Below are 13,154 nucleotides of genomic sequence, written 5' to 3' on the forward strand. Positions count from 1 at the left end.
CCGTGTGCTGTGCTGTGTATCACGATGACAATCACTTCACTTTCACTTTTAGAATGAAGTAAGTACTTTTGTGGTTTGTTAGTCGGTTTGAAAGTTTTTTTTACTGTGATTTAGTGCTGGGAAGCAGTGTAACGATTTGTAAACACGTTTGTTGAATATGTTAATTGGTGAGTGGGTCCTGAACAGCAGTTGCATAAAGGGATGGAATATATGAGAACAGGCTTGGATGGTGTGTTTTCTCTCTGTGGCCTAATTATGCAAGACGGGTTGCATTGTTGCCAAAAGCCTCGCATTTTATTTATATCGAAGGTCACAGGCTACAATATTGGCAGTGCGCACGATCAATTGTGCCTCCAGAAATTCGCACTTAAATAACTTTTGCCAGAGGCAGGAAAGGTGGGATTCGGTTTTATCCTAAAAAGTACTTCTGACATCAAGTTGTGAAAAAAAAAATCAGGGTTCCCACTTCCTTTATCCTCTCAAGGACAACTGTACAATAAAATGGCACTTTAAAACAAATATCGGGGTTCGTACCAATTTAATCTGAGCTTGAGAAATATGTATCTGCTTTCTGCCCCTTTAACCTTCATATATGTTTTTGTGGATGTTTTTTTATTTTTTATTTTTTAAATTAGAGGTAAATTAAATATATAATCCATCTCTCTCTCTATATATACACACATACACACACACACAAAAAAAAATAATAATATATATATATATATAGTACATATTATATTATATATATATATATATAAGAAGCAGTAACAAAAATCCATTTTCTTCTTCTCAGTAGACCAGACTGCATGTTGTAGAGCGTGACATTATGACATTCAGCCTTCAATTGATTGACAGCTTCCTTTATTGCAGCAGAATGACGCTATCCTGCTATTTTTACATGCAATTCCTTGCAATCGCGGTATGAGTCTCAGGTTGAGTCGAACTCCCACAGCATGCAGAGGTGCACTTCAGATGCTCACCTGTAACGTCGGGGGCTTTGAAAGGGGGCAGAGCCAATGCAGCTCAGCGGACTCTTAGCTCTGAAGTCGGCGATAATGCAGAGGTGTTTGAGTGCCTTTCTCTTAAATTATTTTAATAATTTCTTCTAAAGTGCATTTATCGCAGATCTCATTTTATCACCTTTCAGCATAATTGGAGTTCTAGTTATATATTTTATCCACATAGATTTTTTACCACAAAAGGCTCATTTATGTCTGAACAATGCATTATGATGAAATTATTCCTGGGAGGGATGTCACTTAGAATGGAGCTGTTTACTTGTTTAGAGCTATCGTAATGACTGACAGTTTCAAATAATTAATGAACGACATAAACAATAGCTCATATTTTTTTTAAAAATGGAGGAAGAATGCAGCATGCTTGACCAGCAGTTCCATAGATCGTTGCTTCCTCTTGTTTCTTTCGTGGTTTGCTGCTGTCTTCAAGGAGAATCGGTTAATGGCTGCTTTCCAAGCCCCTTTTTTGTGTCCTATGCTTGGCTCACTTCCAGCTAATTATTTCCTCCTGCCCGTCGTCTGTGACTGGCATTTTCTGACCACAGCCAGATGGGCGCTGCTCTTTTCCAGTCCTGTGTTAGGAACAAGTGGCCCATGAACTGGTGGGGAGGCCTGGCTCACACCAACGTGCAAGCTGCCGGAGTCTCGACGGACCATTTCACAATCCTTAAACTCCTCAAAAAGGATGGACGAGCCTGGTGTCTACATGAACTGGGCTTCCTTTGGTCCCTCATCTATTCAAAACTGCTTCAGCAATGGGAAGAGACTCTCCTACGAACAGGGGACCATTGTTCTTTGTGCCAATTGGACGGTGGACAAAACAAGCCCCAGTTTTCACGAAAATGAAACAAGATTTTGCCACTGATGACACCCACTGCAACGTGCCCAAATCTTTTTAGCCTTGCTGAAGGACCTCTGGTATCCCTGTCCACATGGTATCCGTTGCTGTGAGCCACTGCATTTTCTGCAGCTTTACCACAACAAAAGAGAAGTCTTTTTTTATGTCACAAAGGATCAGAGGGAGAAACCATGCATTAATACAGAGTTTAATACGAAATACCCCAAAGTCCCAATTAAGAAAGTCGGATCGCTGAGACCTTGTCCTTTACTGGAACTAAAACTAAGACCCGTGGAGAATGCTTTTAGTGTACATGGTGCTTTGCTGTCAGAACGGCCTCCATTCCACTTCAAAGTGAGGAAATAAAAAATTGGTTTTATTTCCCTTTCTATGTAGTGGTCAGGAAAATAGGACATCAAAAAGTACTTAGTGTGCATTAAAAGATATGAGACGTTAATTTGGGCATTTCAGAAGATTTTGTAGATAGATATAGTGATTAAAATGTATTTTCTAAAACATAACTGCATGTTATCTGCTTCAGACTTTTCTTTTTTTGTTGTATACATACAAATTTTTTTCCTGCTTTACGGGATTAAAACACTGAATGCCATGATTTGCAGCATACAGAACAAAATGTGCTGTATAACAAGTAATAGGGACCTGGCATCTGCTCTGGATTTGACCCATTCCAGCAACATATCATCTACAACCACCCCACACACCTCCCACACAACGGGAACCGGGTCCTTTTTTTTCAACACATCAGGAGTCAACGTTATCCTAATCATGTGACTTGCAGATGATGGAGATACGTTTTTCCTTTCACCTGTTCCTGCCGAAACAGCTTGAACTTGGAAGCGGCTCTGCCAGGCGCTCTGGATAAATTAATGCCGGAGACAAAGAAGCCGTGCTTCATTATTGAGTCATTTATTTATTTGCGCGCCTCTTCTAATTGCTCAGGGAGTACTCCGTATGTGCGTGGGAGAGCCGTTGCGGCCACATTTCCTTTGTTTGGAGCCGCCGGGAGGTTGTGCCCGGGGCTGTAATGACCCTCTGGGTAACACTTTTCCCTTCTTCTATTTAGGCGAGGTCACTTTGCGGCATGCTTCCTCCTGCCACAGCGTGCACAGGGATCGTTTTGTGGCAGGGTTAATTTAGTTCATGTGCGTAATTGGACCGTAAGTGTCTGTCTGCGTTTGTGTTTGCGTGTTTGTATGTGGCTCCGGGCGTGTTGGGGCGGGGGGGTTTGCACGTCACCACAGTCACAGATACAGCGGTGGCGGCCAGGGGAAGGCGTATCAAACGGATGCAGGGCCGTGCCGGGAATATGAGACCGTCGCGGGGTATGAGAGAACGGGGCTTGTGTCAAGTAAATGATGTCCAGCGATGGAGACAGATAGCAGAGGGAACAGGCGGCCCCACTGTGGGACCCGACAATCACGCCTCTGCAGATGTGTGACAGGGCGCGCTGGGACCTTCAGGAGTTGAGCCGGTTGTTAATTGAAGGCTGCAAGCATTCAGTGTTTTGTTAATTAATGTGTGTGTGTGTGTGTTTTTATAATTTATTCCAGTGGCATTGGCTTCATGCTATCCTAGTCCATGGCCATTGTCCCCTTTCCTTCGTGCATTACATGGCCTCCTCCCTGCTTACTGTGACCACTGTGAAAGTCAGCTAAGTGGATTAGTTAGGCCAGCTCGCTCAGGGCCGAGCAGGCACAGCACGGGGCCGCCTGCGCCGCGGAGATGGAGATTTCTCATTGTGTTTATTTTATTTACACCGAGCTGAGTTATTCTGAATTCCTGTCAGAACTAGCAGTGCTCTTCCCTTCCTTCTCTCCTTTATCAGTGGCAGCCAAAGTCAAAAACGTTAAATTCCAACTGCTCCGGCTCTGCTCCGGCTCTGCTCCGGCTCTGCTCCTGCTCTGCTCCTGCTCTGCTCCGGCTCTGCTCCGGCTCTGCTCCGGCTCTGCTCCGTGCGATTTCGCGTGCTCGTGGCGTCAGTCCTCTTTTCATGAAGAAATTTGGATTCATGTTTTTGAATAGGGGTTAAGTCCTCAGGATTATGACAGCATGGAGCAACATTTGAGAAGGGAGGAAAAGAACAGGCCAACAATCATCCTGTCATATTTACCAGCACAAAATTAGGAGCTTAGTTTCCTGTTGGCCGATGCACCGGAACAGATTCTGCAGACTCTGTTACTCTAATGAAGTGAGCTTTGTTAACATTTTTTAAAGGATGGTTGCGGTTACTACAGACTTAAGACGTCGTCACGTCATCGAAAGGAACTTCAAGGCTTAAGGGCCCTATTTTGGTGATGTGGGGTGTGCGTTTTTGCATTTTGCTTCGTTTCTCACCATGCGCCTGCTTGTTTTTGAGTGTACAGTATATTTTTTTTTTTCAACACAAGGTGCGGCTCGGTGCACTGTTGGTATTCTGCTATTTTAAGACTGTGAAATCTTTCCCAACAAATCCATGTTTAAAATTGGTTGTGCATTATTAAATAAAGAGCACTAATGGTATTTTGCTATTTTCTTTTGTTTCATTTATATACATTAATTACCACTAATCCATTCATGTAATTATATTATTTAATAATGTAAATAACATTAGCATTAAACTGGATCATTTTCAAAATCCTTCCCAGTCTATGAAAAGCCTCTCAGATTGTCCCGTCTTCCGTAATGGAGGCATCGCTTGTTGTCTTCCTCTCTTGTCTGTTATCTATGTAAGGAACGTTGTGTAGGACCTGTCCTCGGCCCTTCTCCCATCTCAACTCGACCTCTGTTTTTCTTTTTCTATCTCGCAGCGAACGCTTCTTTGTGCGACTGAACAAAAACGGAGTTCCTAAGTCGCCGGAGAGACAGTGCACCCTTTTCGTTGTAAGTGTTCTCCTCGAGGCCGATCACAGACGGCGTCTGTCAGCGCGTGCAGCTGCCAGTAGCCTAAATGTGACAGCAGCCTCCGTGCTCTGGGGACCCCCGTGTCTCTGAATGCCTCCTCACTCATAGCATCTTTCCTTCATTCTACAGGACTTGGGAAGTAGCGATCTAAGAAAAGACGTTTACGTTGTCGCTCACATTATAAGAATAGGTAAGAGTTTTGAGAGAGATTTCTGTGTATTGGTTGTCATGTTCGCTTGCAGTCGTTTTCTGTACCTTTTTTCTCATGTGAATGATGTTTAAAGGCCGTATGGGTGCTGGAGAGAAGAAGAACGTGTGCAGTGTTCAGTACCGCAGACCTTTCGGGTGTGCCGTGGTCAGCATTGCCGACCTCCTGACTGCAGACTCCAAAGACGACCACCTCCTGAAAGTCTATGCGTACGTGTCATGCACCCATCCATGCACCCATCAATCCATCCATGAATCCATCTTGCACAAGAGACTGAGGATTAGCACACTCCTCCTTACAATCATGTGAAGTTCGACACCTTCATCATACATTTTCACCTGCGACTCTGGAGAGTTCCTGAAGGCACCTAGAACGTTGGAGCAGGCGCTGCTGCCCTCTGCTTTACCCCACATCCTATAAGAGCTTCTTTGACAGCAGGAGTAATCTCTTGTGTCCCAACGGAACTTGGCCAATTACGTTCCTAGAGCCAGAGATGGCTGAGACAGGGTGCAAACCCTCCAGGTATATGGTGCAGATGTCTGCCTTACCCCAGCGCTGTTGGGCAGTCCCAACACCATGTCACTTCATCGAAAGTTTTAAATCACATTAACAGGAGCTGATTGCTCAGACCATCATTCATTCACGGTGCAGTATGAATAAACATCAGTTTGGCCCACATTTTTCTCAGACTGTGTCTGAAAAAGATGTCTTTATGTTTTGGGGCTCTGGAATTAAATGTAAAAGGATTTTTAACAAGCATTTTAATTACACCGAAGTAATCCAAATAATTATCAAATTTTCCCTATTTTGCTTTATATATTTTAAGTTTTTATGAAAATAATTTAAAAAAAAAAATTTTCTTGACAGGTGCAACACAGAGAGTGAATGGTATCAGATCCACGAAAACATAATCCGAAAAGCCAACGCCCGCTACAACCTGTCCGGCTCCAACACAGGTGAGGGCGGCCTCCCCAGCATGACACCTTAACTGCTAACCACTGAAAATGCCCCAAAATGACCCCATCATGTAAGAGTACTAACGTGACATTAGAGGAACAATACGTTCATCTGGCTGCTCAGATTGCAATTTGCAAACAACGCAACGTATAAATAGCTGGTCGTTACACTGACCAAGCTGTCAGATGTGCCTCCTAGCAACCAGGACTTCTATCTGGAACACCATCTGCATTTCATAAAATGCCGATATGCTGTTTTTTTTTTTTTTTTTGGTTGTCGGACGCGGTGTGAGGGACTATATTAAACCAGGCGTGTATGGCTGTGATAATGATGTTTTCGCCGTCTCTGCTGCGCCTGTGTGACATGAGCCCAGAAGTGTCACCAGCGTAGCAGTAACCAAATCAATATCTGATCTTTCCATTTGGAGGGAAATTAGAACAGCTAAAGATTTCACCGCAGCTGAAAGGGCTCCAGTAAAACCTGATGGCGGTGGCAAAATGACCCCTCAATCTGAACAGCAAATCGGCAGCCTTGAGCTCTTTTTCTTTTCTTCCTCCCTTTTTTTTCTTTTTTCCTTCACCTTCATCTTCAAAGGTCCCTAAATTGCACGCAGTGCAGTTGCGAACGGGGGGGGGGTATTGAATCATCTCCAGCGCCAGTGAGGGGGAACACATTAATTACGATGACTGACACAAAGTTTTTTTTTTCAATCTGCAGTCTGCGCTGCCTCCCGCTTGCCGATTTCAGACCAAAAAACAATACCAGTCATTGCAGCATCTGCGCTAAATCTCAATTGAAAGGCCTGCTATGGATTGAAATAAAGACCTCAGATTTACTCTTTGTCAAATTAATAAGCATGGAAAATCATAAATGGAATCCAATTAAGGAAGCAGGCTGGCGCAGACTGACGGCGAAAGACAAAGTGGCGCTAATCCTGATTTAAGAGATTTTTTGTGGCCGTAATGATATTAATTCCGATCCTTGTCAATATAGAAGAGCCATTTTTCTAAAGGACATGCTGCGTTGTTAAAAAAAAACGGGGTTTATTACAAGTAGGGTGATGGGTAACATGAGTAGCATTGAAGAGATGTAAATTAACGGTGATCTGTTACATGTTACATGAGGCAATGGTGGTCAGTTGCTGGTTCGAATCCCGATTCGCCAAGGTGCCACTGAGGTGCCACTGAGCAAAGCACCATCCCCACACACTGCTCCCAGGGCGCCTGTCATGGGTGCCCAATGCTCACCAAGGGTGATGGTTAAAAGCAGAGGACACATTTCGTTGTGTCACCGTGTGCTGTGCTGCAGTGTTTCACAATGACAATCACTTCACTTTCATGTTAAATGCTGTGTGTGCTCATTGAATGAGGTACTCTATATTGCTTGTATATGAGTTTATGGCAGATTTGATCTTCTGTCCCTGTTTAAAGAAAAAGACATGAATGCACATAATTTCTAGAGTAATCATGTTTCTACTGGTGAAATGAATGTGTCTTGAGGATAAATGACACTACATGATCCTTTACTCCTGATTGGTTCATCCTGTTACAAAAAGAAACATGACAAACAACATAGAAAAAGATGGCAACAAAAATGATGGACTGACACGAAACAAGCATAACGAGTTCCAATTTTTATTCTAGGAAAAAAAAAACACTAAAAAATGCACTCTTATTGGCTGTAGCTCATTGATGGCACAACCAGATAATGCTAGGGATCTGCATGCAACCAGCAATGAGTCGGCAAGCATGTTTGACCATATTCACATGCTGCTGTCGCCTCCACCATTGGAAACCTTAAAATCTTTCTTAAAATGATGTAATCGGAATTAGGAATTAGGGTTAGAGGACAAATGTCCTTTTTTTCCAGTAGAAAGATTTGCTTAAATTACAGAAAGACACTTTTATTGGTAATATTTGGAGGCATTGATGCCGTTTTTTTGTGTAAAGACTATATTTATGAATAAATGAGTAAAGTAGTAAATGTTAAGACTCCAAAGTGTATGCAGCCATGAAAACATAATTTTATGTTAATTAGGCGTTTCTGATACAGTGAAAAGCATAATGAGATCACAGTTTTAATGTGATTGGTCATACATCCCCAGTATCATGATGCTTTCATTTCATTCTGTCATCCTTTGACCTGACTCCAGTCCAGCCCTAGGGCACTATAACCTCATGATGTCATTGTTACACTTGGAGGGAAACAAAGTCACTGTGTTTAATCTTTCCCACTGCCGTGGCCATGTGCATACAAACAAGACAAGGTAAAAACACAATAACCAGATGGGGACTAGACACAATGTGGCTACATTTATACACTTAACATTAGGTGCACACTATCAGGGCATCAGGAACACACACACAGTCAACCCCAAACTCCGGATCGGAAAACTGTCAGGCCACGACAAAACCTCATCTCAGCTTTTTTCCCCAATCTGAATCTACTGCTGATTCAAAAGAAGTAAAATATTCTGGGTTTTATTGTCTATACTGTGTGCATTGTCTGCACTTTCATTTGTTTGCACCGTTGAGTAGCCCCTACAATTTCATTGTATATGTAGCATCCTGCTTCATTGCAATGACTAAATAACTAACTCAAATCAAGCTTACAAATGAAAGTTGACCCTTGACTAAAGAATTTTTGAGAGGAAAACCCCCTTTTCTTTCCCTTGTAAATTCCTGTCCTATCTTACTGTCTGCTATCAGATCCTGGGCAACGATCAGATGTTAGAGAAAGATACCTCTTAGATCTGAGGGTAACATGTCTTCTCAAGTGTATTAAATGTATTTCCTGATGTTGTTACTAGTGGTGTTTTCTTGTTGTCAACACTCGGGCTATACATTACACATTTATAAGTATAACTGAGTGTGTGTGTGTCTGTGTGTGTGTGCGCGCACCATCAGGGTCGCCATTAGCATTGTGTGAGGGTGGCGCTCCTCTCGAGGAACTGTTGGCGGTCATCCAGGAGTCAGAGAATTACTCTCCAATTAACCAAGGCTGCATTAATGTCACTCGTGCTACTAGTTACTAGTGGAGGAAGGAGGCTGTGCCGCCACTCCTGAAGACTGGAATGCGGAAAACAGTTACGGGGCACGCAGAGGTCTTGTCTTTAAATGCTTGAGCTTCCTCATTCTTGACGACGAGTGATAGGAAAGTGGAAAAGGGAGTACGCTAATGCAGTTGGTGACGCATTATTTGGCTTTGCTTCCGCACGCACCTTTGGGCTGTTAGTGGGCTGGTAATGGTAACACAGTCTGCTGCTTTTCGATAAAAGCAGTTCTGGAGAGGGTGTTGTGGCACTGTTTATCCTTACAAGTGGGGTGGCACGATGTGATCTTTACTGAGGTGCCATTGAGCAAAGCACCGTCCCCACACACTGCTCCCCAGGCGCCTGTCATGGCTGCCCACTGCTCACTCACTTCACTTTCCATCAACATCAGGATTCCAATATGATTACAGTGCATCTGGAAAGTGCATCACTTTTTCCATATTTTGTTATGTTAGAGCCTTTTAAATAAATTTGCCAAAACCTTTTTCAAATTGTTATTATGGGCTGTTGTGTGTAGAATTCTGCAAAAAAAAATGAATTTATTCCAATAACAAAATGTGGAAAAAGCGATGCATTCTTTTTGGATGCACAAAGCACTTTTAAACAGATCATGAACTTGTCTTTTAAAGCCAATGCTTCTGTTTTTCTGAAGCTCCAAAATGTCAAAAAGACATTTGTTTTTGGAAAGCTGAGCCATCATTTGGAATGTTCAGTAATACCACAACAAGTATGACTTCAGGATTTGCAAAAACAGATAAAAAAGAAGACAGGACTGCTTGGAAGTTTTCTGGATAGGAGGAACTAACTACTCTCAAAGTTTCATAATGTCTCATTCTGGACAATGTCTGGAACTAACAACGTCTGGAACAATGTCTGGAGCTAACTACTCTCAAAGTTTCATAACGATAACTCTGCTTACTTTCTCATTATGAACAATGTGACCTCTCATGTTAATATGTTGCATGCACAAAGTAGTGCAAATTAGGGCGAGCAGTGTAGCCAGTTTCAGCCCAGTGTCACCCAAAGCACATTTATTTCACGTCTGCAACAATGCAATCATTACGTAAAAATTGGATGTGGATAACACATCTGCCTATGAACCAGAAGACCACAAAGTCACAGGTTTAAACCCCACTTACTACCATTGTGTCCTTGAGCAAGACACCCGAGTGTCTCCAGGGGGACTGTCACTCTGGATAAGAGAGTCTGAGAAGTGCCACAACTGTATTTAAACATGACTGTGACAATCATATCCAGCATAGTTTTGTCAGAAAGGGGCAGACTTTGGTGCTGTTCACCTTGTAATGGCAGAACGCCTCGTCAGGAGCAGCGAGAGATTTCACTACATGGAACAAACGCACATTGCTGCCTGCAGTGAGGTGAAAGAAATCACGCATTTCCTTGTCTTTCCAAATGCACATGTAGCTCCAGACAGCAATGCATTTCAACTTAACGTCCCTCTAGGGTTTGTATGAATGGCCTCTGCCACAACATGACTTGAAAGAGTCTGGCACGTGACCGTGAAAGTCACTGCCCTTGCAAAAGATTTTCACTGAATCTGCAAATGTGTAATGTGTGTGTGTGTGTGTGTGTGTGTCCTCTACAGGCTTGTCCGTGTCACTGCAGCTGCTGCACGGGGACGTTGAGCAGCTGAGGAGGGAGTTCATGGTGCTGTTCAGCCGCGGCGTGTCCGTGACTAAGAAACTGGGCTTTTCTGACATCATCATGCCAGGTAGCCCCATTTGGAAAATGTAGCATCAGGAATCTGAGCTTCTGTTGTTTCCTGCTGTATGTCAGAGGAAGGTTCGTGGGCGCGGCTTACCGACACGCTTAGACATAAGTGTGCCTTTAGGCTGACTCTTTTATTTTTAGTGTTACCCTCTATGGGGAGACATCTTGTTAGGACGTCCTATTGTGTCTTTATTTCTGTGTTTTTTGTCACCAGCATCGCTGAGTTCCCAGTGGTTGCCATGGCAATGATGCACTGACATTTAGAATGAAATTAAAAAATAAAATCCTGAACATATGTACGCACGCACACCCTCAGTCGTATGAACGACAGCTTCTGTAACATGTAGCTAACCACCCCTCAGGCCGGCCGGAAGATCCCGCCTCTTCACTGCAGATGGCCCAATTGCCTCAGTATAAACTATTTATATTCCTCCGTTACGTGCGGCGCTGCTGGGCTGCTTCCTCCTTGACTGTGGCGCCTCTAACTCGTGTCACATCAGAGGGGTTGCTTAAGTCTGCTCTTCCCTTTTTAATCCCCCCGTCCCCCATGTGAGCGGAAGCTTTGGAACATTGTCAGTTGTACACATCCCTCTTCTTCACTGTAGCATATCTTACATCTTCAACCAAAAATAATAATTGAAAAAGTTTGTTCACTTTGCTAATGATTATTATTATATGGGATTGGTAGAATAAATGTAGGAATGCCTGGAGTATGCAGATGTTTTCAGAAAAAAATATTTTGTATATTGGGAAAATATAAATTCTATTATTATTATTTTGAAGTATGATGTTGTCTCAAGGCAATGTTTGCACACTTAAATGTTGCACGCTTCATGTCATTTATGTGACACATCTGTGAGTGTAATCTTTGACCCCCAACGTGTTAGTCATCAGCTCTGATGCCATGGTCAAGGTACGCTGAAGATGGGGGAGGTCTCTGCTTTGGCTTATGCATTACAGAGCACCAACAAAAAAAAAATTACAAATGTGTGATCCAGTTGCTTGTAAATGGGGATTTGGTACAACAATTTTGAAGATTTTGCTCTGATTATCCTGCGTAGACAGTGTTGTCTTGTAAACGCCACATCCAGTCTGTCATGTCGGTGGCCGACCGCAGTATATTGAAGGAGAATTGAAAGATGCTGATGCAGAACTTCCACTATCAGATGAGGGGGTTGGGGGGGTTGAATTTATGTCACAAGTCCATGAATAATGACTGGAAGCAATTTTCCCATCATGAATAACCATGCGCCTGAGCCCACTTATAACTTGTCTGGGTTCAGTCACAGGAAACAGCTGCCTCTTCTATTCCGATGCTGTTCTTTCGTGTAAAATATCTAGATTATTAATAATACTTATTTTTAAATTTATAATATATCTGTTTTGCAATTTAGTTGTTTTCCCATTTATTTTATGTATTTCACGCCAGTGCATTCCAGCACTACAGAAGACACTAAATGTTTTCTATGACATTCTTGACAAAGCAGGATTAAAAAAATGTTTTTGTGTTTATTCATATCATCAACATAATGGCAAAGGAGTCATGTGGAAAATCTATCTCTATCTGCATATATCTCTTGTGTCACTTTGTGTGCGTAGGTCTTAGCACAGGTCACTGAACTTCATATCGGTGATGGGCAGAAAGCCTATTGTACAGGAGCAGCTGTAATAATATGGATCGGTTAATTCTGCATCACTGGCCTGATGCACAGCATGGCTCAATGTCGCCTCATGATTTGTTGAAATTTTTTAAATGTTATGTTTCTAATGAATGTTTGAATATGTGTGGTTTTGGAGTGATTTGTAATGGTCTGTAAACTATGTAGGATCAGGCAGACTTAAGCTTTTGTAATATTTTGTAATGTTTTCTGTTAAAGGTGAAATGAGGAACGACCTGTACATCACCTTGGAGAAAGGCGAGTTTGAGAAAGGAGGGAAGAGCGTGGCCAGGAATGTAGAAATTACAATGTACGCCCTTGACATAGATGGACAGATTCTCAAGGTTCGTTTCACGCAACGTCTTCTTCTGAAAACATAAAATACTTCTGTCTCTTTGCCATCTCGTTCAGGGTGTGGCCTGAAAGAGAAATGTCTTTAATAGCTCTCCATGTCCCTCCTCCCTCCTTCTCCAGGGTCAGGTGGCCGCGGGATCGGGGGAGCCGGGGGCTGATGAGTACCACTCATTCGTGCTCTACCACAACAACAGCCCACGCTGGGCCGAACAGATCAAGCTGCCCATCCCTGTGGACATGTTCCGAGGGTCACATGTGCGCTTTGAGTTTCGCCACTGCTCCAGTAAGTGATGTCACGTCACCTTTTAAAGGCAGTGGTGCAAGACCTGAGGTGTAATGTTATTATAATGGGGAAATTATAAGATTAAACAGATCAGATTTCAGTAGAGGACACAGTGAAAATGCATGAGAACGTCATGCACGGGGGTCCCACTGTTCC

General features: G+C 42.9%; 1 protein-coding gene across 4 annotated transcripts in view; it reads left to right on the forward strand.

Moving 5' to 3' along the window:
• dock4b (dedicator of cytokinesis 4b) overlaps window positions 1–13,154 on the forward strand; it is an 88,452-nt gene that overhangs the window by 32,057 nt on the left and 43,241 nt on the right. For all 4 annotated transcript variants that reach the window (XR_003742515.1, XM_028954171.1, XM_028954173.1 and 1 more), the window contains exons 9-15: window positions 4,662–4,734; window positions 4,885–4,945; window positions 5,040–5,172; window positions 5,831–5,919; window positions 10,579–10,704; window positions 12,581–12,705; window positions 12,836–12,998. Coding sequence is in view for 3 of the 4 variants with exons in the window: in XM_028954171.1 (XP_028810004.1) it covers window positions 4,662–4,734; window positions 4,885–4,945; window positions 5,040–5,172; window positions 5,831–5,919; window positions 10,579–10,704; window positions 12,581–12,705; window positions 12,836–12,998 (770 nt within the window). In the remaining variant the exon portion in view is untranslated. The remainder of the gene's footprint in view (window positions 1–4,661; window positions 4,735–4,884; window positions 4,946–5,039; window positions 5,173–5,830; window positions 5,920–10,578; window positions 10,705–12,580; window positions 12,706–12,835; window positions 12,999–13,154) is intronic.

Source organism: Denticeps clupeoides, chromosome 15 (assembly GCF_900700375.1).
Source record: "Denticeps clupeoides chromosome 15, fDenClu1.1, whole genome shotgun sequence".
NCBI lineage: Eukaryota > Metazoa > Chordata > Actinopteri > Clupeiformes > Denticipitidae > Denticeps > Denticeps clupeoides.